Consider the following 23,666-nt stretch of genomic DNA (forward strand, 5'->3'; position numbering starts at 1 on the left):
TTTGCCCGATTCACATGAACCTTCATACACATTATCTACAGACATTCCTGACAATAAGTTATCAAAAGGATTTTAATATGTCAAATCGCTCAGAAGATATTAGCCGATAGGTTTTTGCATGTGGCCTGTTATGACTAATTGACCCATATCTTGAGAGCACAATTTTTAAAATTAACAAAACTTAATATTCATTCACAAAAGAACATTCTGAGGTAACATGCAAAATTTTCATCAATTTGGCAGTGCTATAACAGAAGAAATAGGTATTTTTACAACTAACTTTTTAAGCAGTTTTAAATATGGAGATTGACAGGCTGTTTACTGTTTGTCCATCAGAGGGAGCCACAAGACAAAAAATTGTAAATGTCTGATTCCACAGAAATTCTAACATACTGTATTTTGCCACAGCCCCTGAAAATCAGATAATGTTTTAAAGTCAATTATGCTTTGCTGTCTGACTGTCATTAAATTGTTGCAGGGATTACATAATGGTTAAACATCATAATTCAGCTCATTTTTAACATGCTTAGTGATTTAACACCGATTTAACATTTAAATCTCAGTTATGGATTAACTTTAAACTTGCAGGTCATGTAAATATTAAATTGACCTACAATTAAACATGAATAACTTTGTAAGAGAACAGTGAATATGCTGCCAGCCCTCTGAAAAACATTTATCATTTTATTTATATTTATTACGGCATGCTTTCAAATCTGGGGTGAAAACAGTGTTAATTCGGCACTTAATAAGAGCAGTTACAAGCGACAAGTGATGGTCGCTTGTAATTTCAACATTTTTTCAGCTCTTAACTATGTTTCTATGTTTCTTAATGAAGTCTCACATATTTCAACTGCACATATTTATCTCTGTTCATTTCGAGTTGGACATCTTAAGAAAGTAATGATAACTTGACATTTTTTTTATGTCAGAGTCAGATCATGTTTAAACACACTGTGGATTCAGTGAAGAATTTGCTAGAATGACTCAAAATGACAACTGTTTGTGAGTCTTTCTGAACAATTTATTAAATAAACTGAAGATTAATACATTTGTAAACCGGACTGATGTGTTTATCATTGTGTACACAGCAATTGCAGATCGGTTGAGTAAATTATGAGAGAATTTCCATTTTTGGATGAATGATTCTTTTAAAAGGCACCAATACCATAAACATAAGGTAATATGTTTCTTTTGACTAATTGTGTTTGGATTTCAAGAAGAGGGTCTCTGACTTTTTTTTACTTTATATATCACTCATAAGTGTGTTAGTACTGCACGATTATTATGTTGCTTAAAGCACAAGCATAAAGTATAAAGTCAAATAAAAGCGCGAAAAATGCAGCACATCGATTCTGTGCTCAACAGTTGCACAATAAAAATATATTAAAATGTCTGTTTTGATAAATAGTCATGGATGTCAAATAATAATAATGCAAAAGGGGTTATGGTTTATATCAGCGGTCACCGATTAGAGGACCGCGGTCAGGGTCCGGACCTCAGCTGGGTTTCATTCGGACCGTGAGACATCATGACATCAGCTCCGTTTCTCCGTTTCTGCACTTCAAGTGATCAGTGCGACAAATCAACGGAGCAGTGTATATCGCAAGCACTTGAGCATAGATAGCACTGATCTTTCAGCACTGCATCCTCGAATATTTTTCTCTATTACAAAACACATTCCATATATACCCTTTCGCTCTCCGCGAATGTTGCTAGATGTGGCGGTGGCGCTGCACGCAGATTTGCAGACGTGGTTATTTTAATGACAGTAAGCAGTAGCAGGAAAATACAGTGAGCAGCAATATAGATACTGGCATCTTTCGCTAAAACACACTGCAGAAAACAAAAATGAAGCAAAGTGAACTTCATGTGTCTGACATGAAACCGACCATTCAGCTAAACCAGGTTTGTGACAGGACAACGTGCTTCCAGAGCGCCTTTAAACAATTATGTTTTTTATTTAATATCGTCTAAAATTGCGTTTATTATGATCAGCATGTTTAAAATCTTTCACAAACAGATTATTTTTGTGAAAATTAATGTCATCATCTCTGGCATTCATGGCAAGGAAAAACAACCAGAAATGTGATATTACTAACAGTATAGTGGAGTTTTCATGAGAATGTTTCCATTATTTGATTTTTATATTCCATTTATAGTCCTACTTTAGCTAACAGTATTTTAATCTTTACTATTGTGATGGACATTGTTTGTTATTGGTAGATTTTCACTTTATGGAAAATATAAAAACGGTCCATTCAGGCTTTTACATTTTTCCAAATTTTCTCTCGTGGGTACCCCTGATCCCATAATGTATCTTTTTTTAGTCACAAGGACTGCTATGCCCCTTAGGTATCTAAAAATATTCAAACACACATACTGGACTGCTGTCATTCAGCTTCAAGACAAACAGTTGATTTCATCTTTTTAACTCGGTTGATGAACTTATTGAAATATTTAAATCTTTTGGTAGAATATTCCCCAAACACCACTGGCTTTGTCTCTGGGGCCCCAATGTCATAATCCTTGCCTAATTTTGAAGAGACCATTTTTACTTCTATTACAAAGTACTATTGCTGCCAACTTGTACATTTATAATAACTATTTCATAAAATTGATTAAGCATTTCTTATGTCATTTCATAGCTACAGTATGTAAGTTATTGTCCGAATCGTTGCTGGGAAGGAAATGTAGAGGCCGGACCTCTTGGAACTTGAATTGAATACCCCTGGTTTATATCAAATAAAGTTAATATTTATTGTACCAATAGATGAAATATCGTGTGCATGCTAAAAGATCCATGTTTAAATAGAGCAGGGTCAGAGAATGACAAACAATCTTTTAGTAGCGTGTATAGGCGGTTATACGCGGGATGTAGCATTCGGTGGCACCTCTGCTAGTCATGCTGGACTGTTTGCGGAACACACTGCAAGAGTTAAAATGTTTTATATTTTCGCGTATGTCATTGGCTAAGTTTTGTTCATGTTTAAATTGTTTTATGGAAAAATAACGGATATACAAAAGCAACATTACACACTCAGTGGATTTCCCATTTATTTCTCATCAAAGGTGTTTCTTGTCTTATCAAGTTTATTATTTGTTTTAGATCTTTATATGAAAGGATTAATTAGTGTTTGACAAAGAAGCGCTTGGTGCAGATGTAACCTGACACCAGTACTCACTGGCACTGCAAAGCTTAATAAACAGATCCTATCTGGTCATATCCTAATTTTTTTGTCTTGCCTGTTTTCACTTAACATATTTGACTGTGTTTACAGACTTTTTACTGAATGTGCATTCCCGCGCTGGTAAAAAAAAAAAAAAAATGTAGAGTGTTTTATCCGCTTACTATAAACCGCCCTGCAATATTTACTTTATTGCTGCTTGTTTTTTCTTTATTCATGCAGACTAAAATATCATAAATATCATAATAAAATAAAAATAAACAAATAATTCCACCTTCCTACTAGGAAAAGTGCAATGGCACACCACATGATGTTAGATTTCCAACTTGGAAATTCCTCAAATATTGCACTCCACTTTTGCACAGATGCAGAGGCCTGTCGTCACACAAACATTCCAAAAGCAAAAAGATGCACAAACTTGGTACCATACCTTGACTTTTATTAAAAATGATCACTCTGTGAAGCAAAGGTTCTGCATTACATGATGATAACACTTTTTTAACAAACATTTGCAAAAACACATGTTCCAATCATGCTACATTGTACCCTTTCTATAAGTACCTGTAACACAAATGCGAGCATTGCAGCATCATTTATAATATGGATGCTCTGACATGTCTTTAATAACAGTCTAACACCTGCTAGGTTAACAGGATCATTCCAATTTATTTTCTTATAATATTATGACCGTTATGCAATGAAATGCCATTATGATCAAACATCAAATATATCAAGTAGAAATATCCCACATCCAAGTTTCATGTAACACAACATAATGACTAGACTTTCATTCTGATAACAGTTACATCATGGCAACCAAAAAAAAAAAAAATACAATTCCTGCATTCATCTCCAAAAAAAAAAAAAAAAAAAAAAAAAATCACATTTATGTTAATTTGCCCCTCACACTCTCATTTTCATCCTGTCAAAAACCAAATATGGGACAACTGTGAATAAGGTCCATGTGTGCTTGGCCCCCGATGATTGCCGATTGCGGCTATATTTGTAATTGTTCTTTTGAGAGATTTTTTTTTTCATTTGCATGACAAAAGATGAAATTTGTTCACTGTGACAACCCTGAACAATGCTTTTTCCTATGAGTCTGTAGAGTGCTTGATTGGCTGAAACTCTTCCCACATGATGTGCAGTGGTATGGTTTCTCTCCAGTATGCACTCTCTCGTGTTTTTTCAGGTCTCCTGAATTAGTAAAACTCTTTCCACAATATAAACACATGTAAGGTTTTTCTCCAGTATGTATTTTTTGGTGCTGTTCTAAGCCATAAGCTGTGAGAAAGGCTTTCCCACACTCAGAGCACACATGAGCTCTCACACCGGTATGTGTTCTCTGGTGGACTTTTAAACTGTACAGAGATGATAAACTCTTTCCACAAAGTAAACACAAGTAAGGCTTCTCATTTGCTGAAGAAAATGTTTTGCCACACCGATCACAGCATGACTTTTCACAAGAGTGAGAGGACAAATGTTTTTTGAAACCAAATGTCTGTCTGAAACTCTTCCCACAGTGATGGCATGTGAATGGCTTCTCTCCAGTGTGAATTCTCATGTGCCTATTAAGGGTTTCTTTATGTCTAAAACTCTTCCCACACTGATGGCATTTGAAAGGCTTCTCTCCAGTGTGAATTCTCATGTGTGTAGTAACACGTTCTTTACGTGTAAAACTTTTCCCACATTGATGGCAGGTGAAAGGTTTCTCACCAGTGTGACTTCTTAAGTGATTCTCAAGGTGACATTTCTGCATGAAACTCTTTCCACACTGACGGCATGTGTAAGACTTTTTTACTCTTGTTCTTTTAGATCTCTTTTGTGAGAAATTATTTTCAGTTTGTGGGCCACATTTTTGTCCAGTTTTAAAACTAAGCGTCTGATACGGATGGTGTTTCTCCTCCACTTCATTCAGTAACTGACTTTTCTCTTTCACGTCCGTCAGATCTAAAATGAAAACACAAAATGGTCGTTGTTCATTTCAAAGGACAAATATTAAAATTAAGGAAATGCAATTCACCCCAAATGTTATTGCATAAAGCTAAAGGTGTCAAGTATCTACTTTAACGTGATCTTTGATGAGCTCAAGGTAAACTCTATCCTGCTCATGTGAATGCCATCATATCTAGTAGATACTAAGCAGCAAGGTTAAAGGAATGAAATGCCACATTTATTTGCTGTTTTTATTTGATTACTTGTTATTTCCTTAATCCAAATTTACTAATTTTAAATGAAATTTATTATTACAGATCATAGTTTGGATTCACTCTGTCTGACAGAGTCCTTGCTTAAACCAGATTAATATATTAATCTGAATGAGTCTCCTCCCCCAGGTTAGCTATATATTGTTACATGAGCCTCACCTGAAGGGTTGAAGAGGAAGTGTTGCTGCAATTTACAGAGATGTTCTTGGTGTTAATCAGATGTCAGGATTCAAGTTGAATTATTTTCAAGAGCTTGTGCTTCAAAAAATCATGTTGTCTTCTGTTCATGCTACTGTATACAGACCCCCAGGGTCCTTTACAGACTTAAATCATTTTCAGATTTTCTGTCAGATCCAGTATTTACTATTGATAGAGCCTTGATTGTTGGTGACTTCAACATTCACACAGATAATGAAAATGACACTCTGGATTTATCACGTATTCTCAACACTGTTGGGTTTCAGGTAAAGTGCAACAAGACCCACTCATTGTCATAATCATATGCTAGATTTAATTCTGTCATATGGAGTTGATGTTGATAACATGGCTATCATACTACAGCGTAATGACATCTGACATATCATGACCTTGTCTATTGCAGGTTGCACTTAGATAAAGTTACTCAACCTACACTACATTATCGATCAGGTAGAACTTTTTATTTTGAACACTAAAGATAGCTTCACTAATAAGCTTCCACATGTCTCAAATGCTCAGTGTGCCAATAGGTTCAGAAGAACTTGATGCTCGATACAGTCTTCTCTAGATAGTGTTGCCCCCCCTTCGGTTTAAGAAAGTGAAAGAGAAAAGCCCAACACTGTAGTATGACACATGCCTTTAGGATAGCAGGTTGAAAATGGAGCACAGGTGGAAGTACTCCCAGGGTTGGGGATCACTGCCATAGATCATAACATTCTCTTAGGCTTGAGAATTTTGTTGGCATTTGCAGACAGAATTTAACACAATTAATGTCCCGTTTATTTGACCGCTACCACTTTGTTTGTGTAAATGAATAAATGTCAGTAAAAACTCAACTCTAGGTTATGCTGCATTAGTCGGGTCTATTGAAATCAAAAACACGTCTCATTAGGGCTGAACGATTTGGACAAAAAAAAAAAAAAAAAAAAAAAAATGTTAATTGCGATTTGAACTGCGATATGATAAACATAAAAAAAAAACAAAAAAAAAAAAAAAAAAAACCTTTTAACCAAAATTAAACCATGTTTTTCCCATGCTTTACTGCCGACCGTAAATACTGTTCTAAAAAGCTTCTAAAATGAACCAAAGTAAATAAATATAACAGTAACTACATTTCCATCCAAGGATTTTTTATGAAAAAAGTTTTAGCGCATCAAAATAAAGCTGATGGAAACGCTAATTATCGCTAAAATTTCACAAGTGTCGACATAATATTTTTCCGTTTAACTCTAGCGCATAAAATGTCGATACTTCAAATGTCCCGAAAAACTGGTTTGGAAACACTTTTTGTTGGGAAAATTGGCATTAACACAAAAAGTTTGTGTCGCGTGACAGAATTTACCACAGTCGTTGCCTGTGTTAATCATGATGACAAGGTATACATTCTTGAAAGCAAATTTATTGTACGTGATTATGGATTGATCTTAACGACATAGCACAGATCCGATGCAGCAAACATGACACTTCCAGGAGTGCCAATACAAATATCTCGTATCATGCAACTGTCATCGACAAGTGCACGGACAACAAATTAATGGCCACTGTTTACAATTAATTTAATTGTGGTAGCCATTAGGGATGTGCTAATTTGACTGTCGTTTAAACGGAAGTTTTGTAACCGACAAGTCGACTAGTCTAAAGAGAAACTAACCTTCAGAAAACAGTAAAAAAAAAAAAAAAAAATTATGCGACCCATTTAAAATACTTAATCTATTCCAAATCCGATGCTAAATTCCACTGAAAAGGAGCATTTATCTGTGACGTGCTCGCCTTGAATTATGATCATTGTACATTAAATATAGAACATGACACACATTCACTGAATCAACGTTAGCAAATATTTAACAGACATATTTATTGAAAACAATTGAAGAATTGTGCAGGACCAATGGAACAACCCTTAAAGCCTTTTCTAAATGGAATTCACCAAGTAAAAGTTACTTAACATATTATAACAGTCAGGACATTGTTGAAAATAATTAACTGGTAGACTAAACCAAATCTACGAGAGAGAAAAAAAATGCACTGAAAAGTTGCGCGTATTTCACGACGTACAGTCATGCATTAGCCATTGATCTAATACGACAGCTGTTCGGTAAAGAACCAATAACAGTTACGATGTTAAAAAAAATTGTAGCTATAGGATAGAAAAAAATAGGCCTGTGATGTAGCCTACAATAAACTTAATGTATTCTAAACATGACGTGCACACACAATAAAAGATTGTTTAACCTGTTAAGCAGTCGGCACCTCGTTGAATACAGCCTTCTTAAAAATGGCATACCTGCCTAAAACAGTTATTTTCTAGGCTACTTACACAAAAGCATACATTTTTTGATGAGTAAAATTAACACGTCGACATGGTCCGGTGAAAGACGGGACTTGACTCACCTGAGGCGTCTATCCTGCACGGCGGAAAAATAACGTACAAGCATGCACAGATGTAAAGAAGACTCAAATGTGAAAACATCCATAGGGACTTTCAAACATTTGGAAAGCCGATTCCCACACCACCGAAGTGATTTCATAACTACTTTGCTGAGTTTGCTTGTCTAGCGAGAGGACATTTTCCTGCACGCGCCGCAAGTGAGAGAGGGAAGAAGCACGCGCAGCCTGAGGTGAAATTAAACTCCGTATCTGCTCCAGAAGTCCTCTTTTTTTAAATAATATTTGTATTATTAATTCTATTTAAAATATGTAACATTAATATGACAGTAATTTAAGTGCAGCCTCTGTAAAAAATATAAAGCCAAACGTAAATGTGTAAAAATTATGATCAGTTTAATGGGGGGAAATATTAACCGACTACTAATTCCAGTGTCGACTAGCAGCATCAGAACCGTTTAGTCGACTAGTCTCGCACATCCCTAGTAGCCATCCGTTTATTTATTAAAGTTGCTTTTCCACACCATTCAAAATAATAGACGACAGTCATGGAATTAGCTCATAGTACAAAAAAAACAAAACAAAAAAAACATATTTCTGTGCACAAAGATGTTTTAAATGAAGAATAAATACAAAATACTAGCAGAAAAGCTTCAATGTGCTTTTTTGGAACAGTAACATATAGCCCAATTCTATAAAATTATTGTTTAGCTTTGGAAGGCAAAAGGTACACAGTTAGCGATAAACACTCATTTCTGTATGGAAACGGCTTAAGGGCAGATTTCTTTTGCGATAAACCAAAACTTATGCGACAAAGTGTTTTTTTTTAGGCATGATGTCATCACGCACACCGTTTCAATCGATAAAAGACCATTTGAATGGAAACAGTAAGAAGACGGCAAATTATTTATGCATTTATGCATTTTCACTTTGTCGATAACAAAATAGCACGAAAAGTGGATGGAAACTAGGCTAATGAAACAGGAGGAAAAACATCACAATCACATTGTCTCCTTTGTAAAAAAAAAAAAAAAAAAAAATTTAAAAAAAAATTGTCAATTTGTGAAAGTGTCAGTTCGCTTTTCATTATGATTTTTTTAAAACCCAGTCAATTTGAATATTATATTATTGCAATAATAATGATGTTAAGAAATTATTATACAAATACAGGTTCATCTCAATAAATTAGAATGTCGTGGAAAAGTTCATTTATTTCAGTAATTCAACTCAAATTGTGAAACTCATGTATTAAATAAATTCAATGCACACAGACTGAAGTAGTTTAAGTCTTTGGTTCTTTTAATTGTGATGATTTTGGCTCACATTTAACAAAAACCCACCAATTCACTATCTCAACAAATTAGAATATGGTGACATGCCAATCAGCTAATCAACTCAAAACACCTGCAAAGGTTTCCTGAGCCTTCAAAATGGTCTCTCAGTTTGGTTCACTAGGCTACACAATCATGGGGAAGACTGCTGATCTGACAGTTGTCCAGAAGACAATCATTGACACCCTTCGCAAGGAGGGTAAGCCACAAACATTCATTGCCAAAGAAGCTGGCTGTTCACAGAGTGCTGTATCCAAGCATGTTAACAGAAAAGATGCACAACCAACCGAGAGAACCGCAGCCTTATGAGGATTGTCAAGCAAAATCGATTCAAGAATTTGGGTGAACTTCACAAGGAATGGACTGAGGCTGGAGTCAAGGCATCAAGAGCCACCACACACAGACGTGTCAAGGAATTTGGCTACAGTTGTCGTATTCCTCTTGTTAAGCCACTCCTGAACCACAGACAACGTCAGAGGTGTCTTACCTGGGCTAAGGAGAAGAAGAACTGGACTGTTGCCCAGCGGTCCAAAGTCCTCTTTTCAGATGAGAGCAAGTTTTGTATTTCATTTGGAAACCAAGGTCCTAGAGTCTGGAGGGAGGGTGGAGAAGCTCATAGCCCAAGTTGCTTGAAGTCCAGTGTTAAGTTTCCACAGTCTGTGATGATTTGGGGTGCAATGTCATCTGCTGGTGTTGGTCCATTGTGTTTTTTGAAAACCAAAGTCACTGCACCCGTTTACCAAGAAATTTTGGAGCACTTCATGCTTCCTTCTGCTGACCAGCTTTTTAAAGATGCTGATTTCATTTTCCAGCAGGATTTGGCACCTGCCCACACTGCCAAAAGCACCAAAAGTTGGTTAAATGACCATGGTGTTGGTGTGCTTGACTGGCCAGCAAACTCACCAGACCTGAACCCCATAGAGAATCTATGGGGTATTGTCAAGAGGAAAATGAGAAACAAGAGACTAAAAAATGCAGATGAGCTGAAGGCCACTGTCAAAGAAACCTGGGCTTCCATACCACCTCAGCAGTGCCACAAACTGATCACCTCCATGCCACGCCGAATTGAGGCAGTAATTAAAGCAAAAGGAGCCCCTACCAAGTATTGAGTACATATACAGTAAATGAACATACTTTCCAGAAGGCCAACAATTCACTAAAAATGTTTTTTTTTATTGGTCTTATGATGTATTCTAATTTTTTGAGATAGTGAATTGGTGGGTTTTTGTTAAATGTGAGCCAAAATCATCACAATTAAAAGAACCAAAGACTTAAACTACTTCAGTCTGTGTGCACTGAATTTATTTAATACACGAGTTTCACAATTTGAGTTGAATTACTGAAATAAATGAACTTTTCCACGACATTCTAATTTATTGAGATGCACCTGTATATTGTGGTATAATAATAATTATCAATATTGCTATAATAATGCATTATTATTATTATTATTCAATAGTAATTTGTTTAATAATTTCTTAACTTACTATGCAGTCTGGTTAAATCCTTAAGTCTTTATTTCGGCAGAAGCTTTTAGTTTGAAAATCGACAGGACTTTCATTTTGAAAACTGAAGAGGCGGAAGTTTGTAGATGAGATGAGAACCCCTGCTGTGAATGAAATGCTCTCATCTGCCTTGCTGTCAACAAAAACACACTCTCATGGGGTTATTTTAAATGTGTATAGTCAATTGTAGCAGCCAAACATATACTGTATGTGAAATTACACAAATGTGCAATTAAAGTAAATCGGGGCGCTTTAAATAAGGCGCTCATCGCACGTTAGCACACCGAACCGAACGCAGAGTACATCTGTCACTCAGGGCAGCAGATAGATAGATTGTGTGTATACAGAGCACAGAACCACATTGAAACCACATGTAAATACAATGATCCCGTTTACATGTATTTAAGAAAGCACTACAGACAGACACACAGCAGTGCACATGTGCGCACCACAGCGGGAAAACTAATTATTTATTTAATTAAATCGCAGCCCTTGCGGTTTGATAATCGCACTGTGTCAAATCGCAATTTCAATTTTATTTTGGTTAATCGTTCAGCCCTACATCTTATATTATTTAACTCTGCCTTAAATAGTGAATGGCATCTTAGTGAATATTATTCCATGTGTTTCCCCGTCTCATCCTCAGGATACCTATCCCCAGCCTACCGACCCAGCTTCGGTCCAGCCTGGTGTTCAACTCCCACTGAGTGTTGCTGAGTGATGACTACTAACTGTAGCCGGTGCCAACCAGGCAGTGAAAGGCACTTTTCCACTGCATGTTACGGTTCGACTCGACTTGCTTTTCTGAGCTTGCTTTTCCACTGCAGTTTAGTGCAGCCTCAACGTGGGTGGGATTATAGGCTGATCATCATAATTGCGCTGCTTCTACTGCCTTGACATCATCTTAAATGTGACACAAACACACAACAAAGGAGCAATGGAGGATATCAAAGGAATTGTGTTTTTGATTCTCGGCATGTGGCTGTTTTTCACAGCAAGATGAGAAACTTTGTTTCAAAAGAGGCTGATGGCAGCAAGACAAAATACCGCTAAAAAAACAGGAGAGTTTGAGAAATCATACACCAAAGCGCAGACAAGGACATCACTGTGTTAGCTCAAAGACGACTCACGAGGGTAAGCTAACCTGCCATCTAGCTTATACCAATGATGCTGGTAGTGATGATTTTCTCTGACCAATCAGTGATCTGCAGGGTTTTGACGTCACATTTATTATCGGCTCGGCTCGCTTGGAACCTCAACCGAGGTGGTACTAAAAAAAGTACCAGGTACCAGCCTATCCAGGTACCAGTACTATCCACAGTGAAAACCCCCCAAAAAGCGAGCAGAGACGAGTCGAGCCGTACTGTGCAGTGGAAAAGCCCCATTAGACGATCACTGCTTGTATCAATTTGGTCAACTAAGATGGACTTCACAGAAAATGAACTGCTGCCAATTACCAGCCACACATCAAAGGATACTCCACTGACCACTGACATTTGCCGGTTCAAACAGTGAACAACACTTCACTGACCAGTACCTGCCAAATAGTTACATCACTTAATCTACTTAATTAGCAGGCCAAGAAGCAAAGCTGCTGGAACCCTATTGTAATTGTACTGATTTTCTTCTTTTCCTTATTCTTCTTTTTCTTTCTGCCCTAAAAGTGTCTGGACATCAGAGACCGTAATTCGTGGAGACACCAAACTTGGCAGGATGGTCCCAAATCCCCCTCACTACTCAGACACACAAACGCACACCCATCTGACCCTAGGTGGTGCTATAATAAACACTTTTGCGTTTTTGGCTCATATCTCTGCAACCGTAAGGGTTAGAATCAAAATTATTTTTCCTCTCATTCCTTGAGTCAAGCCCTACAAAATTTATATCTCCGATTTCATTTCCATCAATAATTTTTTTCGTCATTTTGAATATTTGAAAAACATACTTTTTAGAATTCCTCCTAGACCGTTAGTCCAATCGGCATGCAATTTGGTATACATCATCTACTGACCCTCCTGACAAAAAGTTATCAAAAGAATTTTGATACGTCAAATCTTTCCAAAGATAATAACAATAAAATTCCTTCTGTTTAATGTGATTTGAGTAACTGATTAATATCTACTCATCGCAAACTCCAAATGTAACCAAACTCGGTGCACATAGTCAACAGGATGTTTAGAAGATGTCAGGAAGGTTTCGTACAATTCCGCCCCTAGGGGCCGCTACAACGAAAAAACTGTTAGAACTTTGCAACCGTTTGAGCGACAAAGTTCAAATTAAATATGCATCTTCTTTGGTTCAAATGCTAAAATATTCTTAAAAAAATAGATTCGACAAATTAACAAAAATGGCCGCCACCGGCCAATCAAAATTCAGCATCTTATTATAACTCATATTGGGAATGGACGAGGGTTATGGAAATTATTATATACAAGCAGGGTGTCAACTCGAAGCCGCATATACAATTTTGTGACATTCGGCCACACGGTGGCAGTATAATTAACTAATTCGCATTTTTGCTCATAGCTCCAGAACCGTATAGGATACGATACAAATTTGTAGCTTCTCTGAATCCACCAGTATCCCCAGTGATATGGTCACATGGATTTTCATTCCCGCAAGAAAACTTTTTTTATTACAAATATTTTTTTTAAAACCTACTTTTTCGAACTCGTCCTAGACCGTTTTTTCGATTCGCACAAAAATTGGTATACATCATCTAAAGACCCTCCAAACAAAGAGGATTTTCATATTTCTAATCGTTCCAAAGATATAAGCAATTAAAATTCCATCAATTTGGCAGCGCTATAACAGAAGAAATAGCTATTTTTACAACTGCATTTTTAAGCAGTTATAAATATGGAAATAAACAATCTGTTTTACTGTTTGTCCACCAGAGGGAGCCACACGACAAGAAATGTATTTTATTTTTATTAAACAAAATTCTGTTTGTAACTATCCTACTGTGTGGCCATCACTATTGTATTAAATTTGAAGTACCCTGTGAAGGCATTAATTATGCTGTTCGGAGCGCAATATGTTTTCTCGTCGCAAAACCAGACATTTTACAACCGTCGCGCAAATGATGAAAAAACCACATGAAATCCGATCTGACCATTCAGACTGAGATGCATTAAGAAAAATCAGATTTTAATCAGATTCCAAATCACCTACGAATGTGGTTTGGCTGAGGCTTGTAAAAATTGGATTTAATGTGTTTTTGTCCTGTTCAGACTATGTATTTGATGTTTTATGTACACCTGTAAGCAGTTTCATATGTGTTACAAGTGTACAAAAACACAAAAGCTGTGTACCCAGTTGAGCTAATAATATATTTGTTAATTGGTTGTAGTTAATTATGTTGCACCAAACTTGTTTATATTTAAATAATCATTTTGATCCTGATTTAAATTTCACAGTAAATCTGAATTAACTTTAATGCTGTTGCTCCATTACTTTAAACTCGGATTTAAATCTCAGTTATGGATTAACTTTAAACTTGTAGCTGAGGTGGTTTAAATATTAAATTGACCTACAATTAAACATGAATAACTTTGTAAGAGAACATTGAATATGCCGTCAGCCCTCTGAAGATGGTTAGGGTTTGAGTTAGGGTCCCACAGGATCTTTCCTGTCAAATCAGATTATTTATTTTTTTCATTTTTCCATATGTGCTTGGCCCCCGATAATTGCCGCTTGTGGCTTTATTTGTGTTTGGATTACAAGAAGAGGGTCTCTGAATTGTTTTGCTTTATATATCACTCATAAGTGTGTTAGTACTGCACGATTATTATGTTGCTTAAAGCACAAGCATAAAGTATAAATCAAATAAAAGCGTGAAAAATGCAGCACATCGATTCTTGCTCAACAGTTGCACAATAAAAATATATTAAAATGTCTGTTTTGATAAATAGTCATGGATGTCAAATAATAATAATGCAAAAGGGGTTATGGTTTATATCAGCGGTCACCAATTAGAGGACCGCGGTCAGGGTCCGGACCTCAGCTGGGTTTCATTCGGACCGTGAGACATCATGACATCAGCTCTGTTTCTCTGTTTCTGCACTTCAAGTGATCAGTGTGACAAATCAACGGAGCAGTGTATATCGCAAGCACTTGAGCACAGATAGCACTGATCTTTCAGCACTGCATCCTCGAATATTTTTCTCTATTACAAAACACATTCCATATATACCCTTTCGCTCTCCGCGAATGTTGCTAGATGTGGCGGTGGCGCTGCACGCAGATTTGCAGACGTGGTTATTTTAATGACAGTAGGCAGTAGCAGGAAAATACAGTGAGCAGCAATATAGATACTGGCATCTTTCGCTAAAACACACTGCAGAAAACAAAAATGAAGCAAAGTGAACTTCATGTGTCTGACATGAAACCGACCATTCAGCTAAACCAGGTTTGTGACAGGACAACGTGCTTCCAGAGCGCCTTTAAACAATTATGTTTTTTATTTAATATCGTCTAAAATTGCGTTTATTATGATCAGCATGTTTAAAATCTTTCACAAACAGATTATTTTTGTGAAAATTAATGTCATCATCTCTGGCATTCATGGCAAGGAAAAACAACCAGAAATGTGATATTACTAACAGTATAGTGGAGTTTTCATGAGAATGTTTCCATTATTTGATTTTTATATTCCATTTATAGTCCTACTTTAGCTAACAGTATTTTAATCTTTACTATTGTGATGGACATTGTTTGTTATTGGTAGATTTTCACTTTATGGAAAATATAAAAACGGTCCATTCAGGCTTTTACATTTTTCCAAATTTTCTCTCGTGGGTACCCCTGATCCCATAATGTATCTTTTTTTAGTCACAAGGACTGCTATGCCCCTTAGGTATCTAAAAATATTCAAACACACATACTGGACTGCTGTCATTCAGCTTCAAGACAAACAGTTGATTTCATCTTTTTAACTCGGTTGATGAACTTATTGAAATATTTAAATCTTTTGGTAGAATATTTCCCAAAACCCACTGGCTTTGTCTCTGGGGCCCCAATGTCATAATCCTTGCCTAATTTTGAAGAGACCATTTTTACTTCTATTACAAAGTACTATTGCTGCCAACTACATTTATAATAACTATTTCAGAAAATTGATTATGCATTTCTTATGTCATTTCATAGCTACAGTATGTAAGTTATTGTCCGGATCGTTGCTGGGAAGGAAATGTAGAGGCCGGACCTCTTGGAACTTGAATTGAATACCCCTGGTTTATATCAAATAAAGTTAATATTTATTGTACCAATAGATGAAATATCGTGTGCATGCTAAAAGATCCATGTTTAAATAGAGCAGGGTCAGAGAATGACAAACAATCTTTTAGTAGCGTGTATAGGCGGTTATACGCGGGATGTAGTATTCGGTGGCACCTCTGCTAGTCATGCTGGACTGTTTGCGGAACACACTGCAAGAGTTAAAACGTTTTATATTTTCGCGTATGTCATTGGCTAAGTTTTGTTCATGGTTAAATTGTTTTATGGAAAAATAACGGATATACAAAAGCAACATTACACACTCAGTGGATTTCCCATTTATTTCTCATCAAAGGTGTTTCTTGTCTTATCAAGTTTATTATTTGTTTTAGATCTTTATATGAAAGGATTAATTAGTGTTTGACAAAGAAGCGCTTGGTGCAGATGTAACCTGACACCAGTACTCGCTCGCACTGCAAAGCTTAATAAACAGATCCTATCTGGTCATATCCTAACATATTTGACTGTGTTTACAGACTTTTTACAGAGTGTGCGTTCCCGCGCTGGTAAAAAAAAATTAAAAAAAATTATATGCAGTGTTTTATCTGCTTACTATAAACCGCCCTGTAATAATTTAATTTATTGCTGCTTGTTATATTTATTCATGCAGAATAAAATATCATAAATATCATAATAAACTAAATAATAAAATGGCACACCACATGATGTTAGATTTCCAACTTGGATATTCCTCCAAAATATTGCACTCCACTTTTGCACAGATGCAGAGGCCTGTCGTCACACAAACATTCCAAAAGCAAAAAGATGCACAAACTTGGTACCATACCTTGACTTTTATTAAAAATGATCACTCTGTGAAGCAAAGGTTCTGCATTACATGATGATAACACTTTTTTAACAAACATTTGCAAAAACACATGTTCCAATCATGCTACATTGTACCCTTTCTATAAGTACCTGTAACACAAATGCGAGCATTGCAGCATCATTTATAATATGGATGCTCTGACATGTCTTTAATAACAGTCTAACACCCGCTAGGTTAACAGGATCACTACAATTTATTTTCTTATAATATTATGACCGTTATGCAATGAAATGCCATTATGATCAAACATCAAATATATCAAGTAGAAATATCCCACATCCAAGTTTCATGTAACACAACATAATGACAAGACTTTCATTCTGATAACAGTTACATCATGGCAACCAAAAAAAAATAATACAATTCCTGCATTCATCACCAAAAAAAAATTAAAAAAAAATATCACATTTATGTTAATTTGTCCCTCACACTCTCATTTTCATCCTGTCAAAAACCAAATATGGGACAACTGTGAATAAGGTCCATGTGTGCTTGGCCCACAATGATTGCCACTTGCGGCTATATTTCATACTTTGTATTACACAAAACTAAACAATACTGTCATTATGTTCATACTGTATAGGCAGAGGAGAACAGGCTCCCCCAGCTGAAACTTGTTTTTGAAAGCTGAATTTTTTTATTTATTTTTTGGTCAACTAACTGACATCTTATAGAGTTTTTGTTCCTTGTCACAGTCATCTTCGGCTTGCTCACTCAGGGCTTAAAGAAAAAAACATTAAAAACACTATACAAAAAAATAAATATAGTATATTTTGTGAAAAGCACTATACAAAAAAATGTGACTTGACTTTACCTACAGATTACTTCTAAGATCCATCAGGTATACTCATGGTTATCATAGGGATATTGGCTGGTTCATTGGTCCGCTGGGTTAAACAGCATTCTCACCACAATAGGGCTGGGAATTTTCACAGACCTTCCGATTCGATAATTGTGATATTGAGATTCTGTAAGTACTGCGATTTGATATAAAAACTTCTTAAAAAGATAAAAAAAAATTATTACCTCCTCAAGCACAAAGATCTAGAGCACACAAACTCCCAGAATGTTAGCAGTGATATCCACACACACATATTGGGCTAGCAATACCCAACTCTGTTCTGTCCATCATGAACACAATAAACATTTCAAGTCTACTGACTTGAAGCAAAGTAATTGAGAAACAAGAAGGAATTTATTATTTACATTGACATTTAAAATTATAATAGGCAAAAGGAATTTTCTAAAGGTGACTCTTCACTCCATTGGGCTCAATGTATTCTGCAAATTTGGCAAGGTCAATGGCTTATCAGTTCATCAGTGCAAGAGCAGCAGCAAAAATCATGAGTCCGCCTCAGCGACTGCCAGTGAAAACCATTTTGTCAGAGGACAAATAACTGATACACCGACCACGTTTACATTTAAGAAAACTGTTTATTCCAGGGTTTTTGCAGAAAGTGGCATTCTGAAACATCATGTAAACGAGAACGCCGATTTCCTTGCGCCTCTTAAGGAATTAAGAGAAAGCGGTTTAACACACCAAGGTTTTTTCCAGAGAACGCAGCTTATGTGACAATGTAAAGACAAAAGCGGCATTCTTACATGTTTTTGAAGAGTGTAGATGTGCATGAACCGACCGGATAACAAACGTCATAGGATGGAGCCCATTCAGCCCAACAACAATTCAACACAGTGAAAATAATTCAACATTTCTGGGACTAGTCAGTGGCAAAAGCACATACACTATAAACTATACCCATTTATACAACCCAATGTAAAATATCAACGGTCCTCCCGTTCACATATATGCGCTCGTACAACGGGGGAAACCCAGAGTTTTACGAAAGAGGTCGCAATGGAAAGTTAAAGAAAAACAACTCTCAAATATTTTGAATAAAGCGAAGCAACAGAGAATAAAATAGCAAAGGGTTCCTCGGATCCCATGTTTGTTATTTACACAAGCGTCGCAGGGAAAATACCCAAAATGACATAAATACAAAACTTTTTGCATTGTTTTACGTTTAATATCACTAAACAGCGTGGCAATAATAGTTCAGTCCTACCTTTGATGAAAGCTTTGCAATTGTCAGATGATTTTATTTTTTTCAACATGAAAAAAGCAACATTGTCATTTTTTGTGAGGTTCTTACTTGAGTTATGATGTTTCCAGCCACACTGAATACACATCCAGAACATGGTGTTCAACGAAATTACTGACCAAAAAATGTTTGAGAGGTTGTTTGATTCCATTAACAAAGAAGGGATCACAATAATTTTAACAATTTTAATTCAAACACTGTTGACGAAATTATGACACTAAAATTTTACCAACATCACAAATGGACACCAACCTCTTTGTCTGAATGGTTCTGAAACACAGATGTCTTCACTATCCTCTTTAAACTCTTTTTTAATAAACTCCATCTTTTCGGGGGTATGTGCAGTCAAAGGTACTTCCAGGGGGTAGTTGGTGTTGGTTTTGCTTTGTTAAACCTATAAAAGAGAAATGAAAACTTAAAAATTAGAGCCCTACATATATTAAAAGTCATAATCATGATTAATCACGTGATTTTTTCAAGGTAATGCATTAAGTTTATCTTTAATATGAAGACACAGGTCAGTTGTCCGGTGCTGAAGTGCTCTTTACTAACAACACACATTCTTTCTCCGCCCATCACATCTAATCCAATCAACACAGCTGATCAAATTAATGCAGCATTAATGTAACAAATTCTTTATTTCTCAAATTCCATAAAAATACACCTAAAAATAAAAATCTGCAACAATAAAATGATTTAACAACATTACCCACACTTCATGCACTATTATCTAGATGTTTTGTCCTTTCATGTTTTTCAAATATTTATTCGTGTTCCAAGTTAAAAGACAAAATTCAAATTCAAATTAAATCTGTGATACCCACTTGAATCTGACTGATTTGGTAAAACAGACAGATTTGGTATAACAGACACTGTCAAATACATTGGAAAGTAGGGCTGAAACGACGTTATCGACAATAAAAAATCTACGACAAAAATGTTCACTGTCGAATAGTCGTTTGATCTCATTTAACGTAACATGATCACATGAAACTCTAATGATGATGTGCAAGAGCAGTTCACGCCTGACTGATAGGAAGAATTACACAGATCACAGTCCAGATGAACTCTAAACTTTCCAAACAGCTTCAGGTGATGTACATCACAAAGTTTGAGGGAATTATACAAAAATACAAAATAAGTAAATACAGAAGCACTCTCATTGTGGAATAAGCGGAGCCGGAGCTCTTTAAAGGAAACACCTCGGCGTTACATCTTAAATGCAGTTATATTTAATGCGTTATAGCTTTATTAAAGTTCAAATAATACAGAAGCAGATCATGTAAATAACTACAAACTCTGAAACTGTCATTTCTCAGTGTGGTCAGCGCCTCTTCTATGAGCTGTGCAAATGTCCTGATCAGAGGGGGAGGGATTGAAACTGCACCCGGCTGATGTACGCTCTGTCACGGGGATGCTCATCCCTCGAGCGTGCACGCTTAATGCAGCTAGATTATAACGTGATGGCACGCAACTTATTGTATCATAATATATGTCACTGTGCATTTCTTATCGTGAAGAAAATTGTCAATATGCAGCTTTATTAATGAGAGAGTTTGTTTTTTTGTGAGTTAAAGATGGATTCAAATGAACAGAAAGGTAAGAGAGGGTAGTCTTCGCCACATTATACACTGCAACAAAATACATTTTTGATTTGTTTTTGTTTTAATAAAAAGTATTTCTTTCTGTTTAATTCAGTGAATGTCATTTAGAGGTATTTTTAAAAGATGATTTTGTCCTCTTTGTTGTTAGAAAGCACATTTAATCAAATCAAATCAAAATCAAATCAAATCACTTTATTATCACACAGCCATATACACAAGTGCAATGGTGTGTGAAATTCTTGGGTGCAGTTCCGATCAACACAGCAGTCATGACAGTGATGAGACATATACCAATTACAATAACATCAAATTAACACAGCACAATTTAAACATCTGATATACACGACAACCTTTTAAGTCAGGGCACAAGCTAATGAGCTAATGATTAATCGTTGCAATAATCGCAGAATAGTCGAATAATCTTTCTAATAGTCGTTAATCTAATTAATCGATTAATCTAACTGATTATTCAGTTGCTGCTCACTGAACTGTATAGCCACATGCATACAACCCAATGATAACCATGTAACATTTTTGTGTTCCACGTTGGTGATTCTGCATCCCTTTTGGTTGCATATTTTTATTGGTTGCATATTTTATTTTAGGGTTTCTATCATGAACAGAAAGTTCCATGGAGCAATAGAAGTGCAATGTGCACCTGTATGCAGAGGAACGCTGTCAGAACGGCACCGCTCTTGATTACGCCTTGACCTTGATTGACCTGGCTGTGTGGCATGGAGCACTGTCCGGCTGGAAAAAGCTATCCTCAGAGTTGGGGAACTTTGTCAGAGCAAAAGGAAGCAAGTGATCTTCCCGGATAACCTTGTACATGGCTTGATTCATGCGTCATTCATAAAGACGAATCTGCCTGATTTCAGCCTTGCTGAAGCACCCTCAGATCATCACAGATCCTGCACCTGGTCATCTAATGGTTAGGCGGAGATCTTGAGAGGCCTTCAAGCCACAGTGTCTCGCACCCGCTGTGAAATTTGGTGGAGGATCGGTGATGATCTGGGGGTGCTCAAATATGCAGATATTCAAGTAAATTATATAAAGCAATGACTTCAACACAGTTGATGGTTTTTAAAATCAGAAATTTCTATTGACAGACATTAAAAATTGAATAAGCATTCAAGTAAACATTCAATTAACCTCAACTAGGCTAACATTAGATTCATTTCTTATCACAGTTTAGCAGAGACATCTCTGTTTCTCTTCAATTGTGGTTAATAAAGAAACAACAACTCTGTTAAACTTTCACATCATGTTCTTTTTGATTATACGAGTCAATTAGAAGTTATTATACAGCTATAAGAAATAACCAAGCAGGAACCATTAGGGGAACGTTCTGTGTTTGCTGGGCACCCCACCACAGCATCAAATTAAATGTAAACCAAATTCACCCCTGAACAGTAGGCACTGGAACAAATTTATTCAGGTTTCATTGTGTTCCTTGCATGTTTTTGATGAATCAGACATACATCATCTGTTGCATATATCTACCTCTGTGTATCTTCATTGTTATACACATGTATTTTTCAATAACTGTGATCCAAAAGAACTATCGAACCAAACTGCTTTTTTATCACCAGGACAGTATGATAATGTACAGTGTAGGGTTAGGGTTATAAAAGCATTACAACTAGCATTAAAACTATTAACATTGAGTAAATCAACACAGAAATACACCTCAGTCCTGTGTCTTTATATGCATTATTTTACCAGGAGTTATTCAGTGTAGTTCAAATGAAATGCTGAATATGTCATACAATTAATAACGCCAGCTCAGGATAATTAAACATTAAATAGTGTTCAGCATAAATAATTGAAAAGCATGTATTAGTGCATATCTTTTGTAATACATGCACAAATATTAGAAGAACACAGTTCTCACTGGATCTGCTTTAGTTTGGAATCGTTTCATTGTTAACATGCGCAGATTTCAGTCAATCCCATTAAACTCAATCCGAATGAAGATTCCAGAAGTATCTGAATATTTATATGTACCCTGAACAGTACATGCAATCCGAACGGAATGTGCACGTAGACGATTTTTAAAACGTTTGAAATGTTTCTTCACCTTATAAAACACTTACCTTGCCAGAAAGAAATCACAGCAGACTTTTGAGCATTTATGACGTCACAACATAACCGTCTTCTTCTTTATTTTTGGGAGATTCGCATTTCACGTGCATATCGCCACCATGGGGCGAAACCATGTTCTCATTTGATAAAACCTCTATGATTTCATTTGATTAGACAGTTTATATATATATATATATATATATATATACAGGTGCATCTCAATAAATTAGAATGTCGTGGAAAAGTTCATTTATTTCAGTAATTCAACTCAAATTGTGAAACTCGTGTATTAAATAAATTCAATGCACACAGACTGAAGTAGTTTAAGTCTTTGGTTCTTTTAATTGTGATGATTTTGGCTCACATTTAACAAAAACCCACCAATTCACTATCTCAAAAAATTAGAATATGGTGACATGCCAATCAGCTAATCAACTCAAAACACCTCTAAAGGTTTCCTGAGCCTTCAAAATGGTCTCTCAGTTTGGTTCACTAGGCTACACAATCATGGGGAAGACTGCTGATCTGACGGTTGTCCAGAAGACAATCATTGACACCCTTCACAAGGAGGGTAAGCCACAAACATTCATTGCCAAAGAAGCTGGCTGTTCACAGAGTGCTGTATCCAAGCATGTTAACAGAAAGTTGAGTGGAAGGAAAAAGTGTGGAAGAAAAAGATGCACAACCAACCAAGAGAACCGCAGCCTTATGATTGTCAAGCAAAATCGATTCAAGAATTTGGGTGAACTTCACAAGGAATGGACTGAGGCTGGGGTCAAGGCATCAAGAGCCACCACATACAGACATGTCAAGGAATTTGGCTACAGTTGTCATATTCCTCTTGTTAAGCCACTCCTGAACCACAGACAACATCAGAGGCGTCTTACCTGGGCTAAGGAGAAGAAGAACTGGACTGTTGCCCAGTGGTCCAAAGTCCTCTTTTCAGATGAGAGCAAGT

At 36.2% G+C, this 23,666-nt stretch overlaps 2 protein-coding genes across 7 annotated transcripts in view; both read right to left on the minus strand.

Moving 5' to 3' along the window:
* The window catches only part of LOC127442891 (gastrula zinc finger protein XlCGF8.2DB-like), a 295,005-nt gene that overhangs the window by 145,531 nt on the left and 125,808 nt on the right, over nt 1–23,666 (minus strand). The window lies entirely within an intron of this gene.
* On the minus strand, nt 4,145–22,777 carry LOC127442958 (oocyte zinc finger protein XlCOF6-like). Of its 2 annotated transcripts, XM_051701411.1 has the most exons (3): nt 22,720–22,777; nt 19,272–19,413; nt 4,145–5,138 (listed from the first exon to the last, which is right to left on the minus strand). In XM_051701411.1, the coding sequence occupies exons 2-3, from the start codon at nt 19,342–19,344 to the stop codon at nt 4,252–4,254; spliced, it is 960 nt and encodes a 319-aa protein (XP_051557371.1). In that variant the 5' UTR covers nt 19,345–19,413; nt 22,720–22,777; the 3' UTR covers nt 4,145–4,251. The 2 variants fall into 2 exon arrangements, with proteins under 2 accessions (XP_051557371.1, XP_051557370.1); XM_051701410.1 differs by lacking the exons at nt 19,272–19,413; nt 22,720–22,777 and adding an exon at nt 7,985–8,078.

This window comes from Myxocyprinus asiaticus, chromosome 6 (genome assembly GCF_019703515.2).
Source record: "Myxocyprinus asiaticus isolate MX2 ecotype Aquarium Trade chromosome 6, UBuf_Myxa_2, whole genome shotgun sequence".
NCBI lineage: Eukaryota > Metazoa > Chordata > Actinopteri > Cypriniformes > Catostomidae > Myxocyprinus > Myxocyprinus asiaticus.

Coding starts and splice junctions, on each gene's coding strand:
- LOC127442958 (XM_051701410.1), bottom strand. CDS start 8,063: ATGTTTTCACATTTGAGTCTTCTTTACATCTGTGCATGCTTGTACGTT. Junction 5,139..7,984: donor GTGCAGGATAGACGCCTCAG/GTGAGTCAAGTC, acceptor TTTTCATTTTAG/ATCTGACGGACGTGAAAGAG.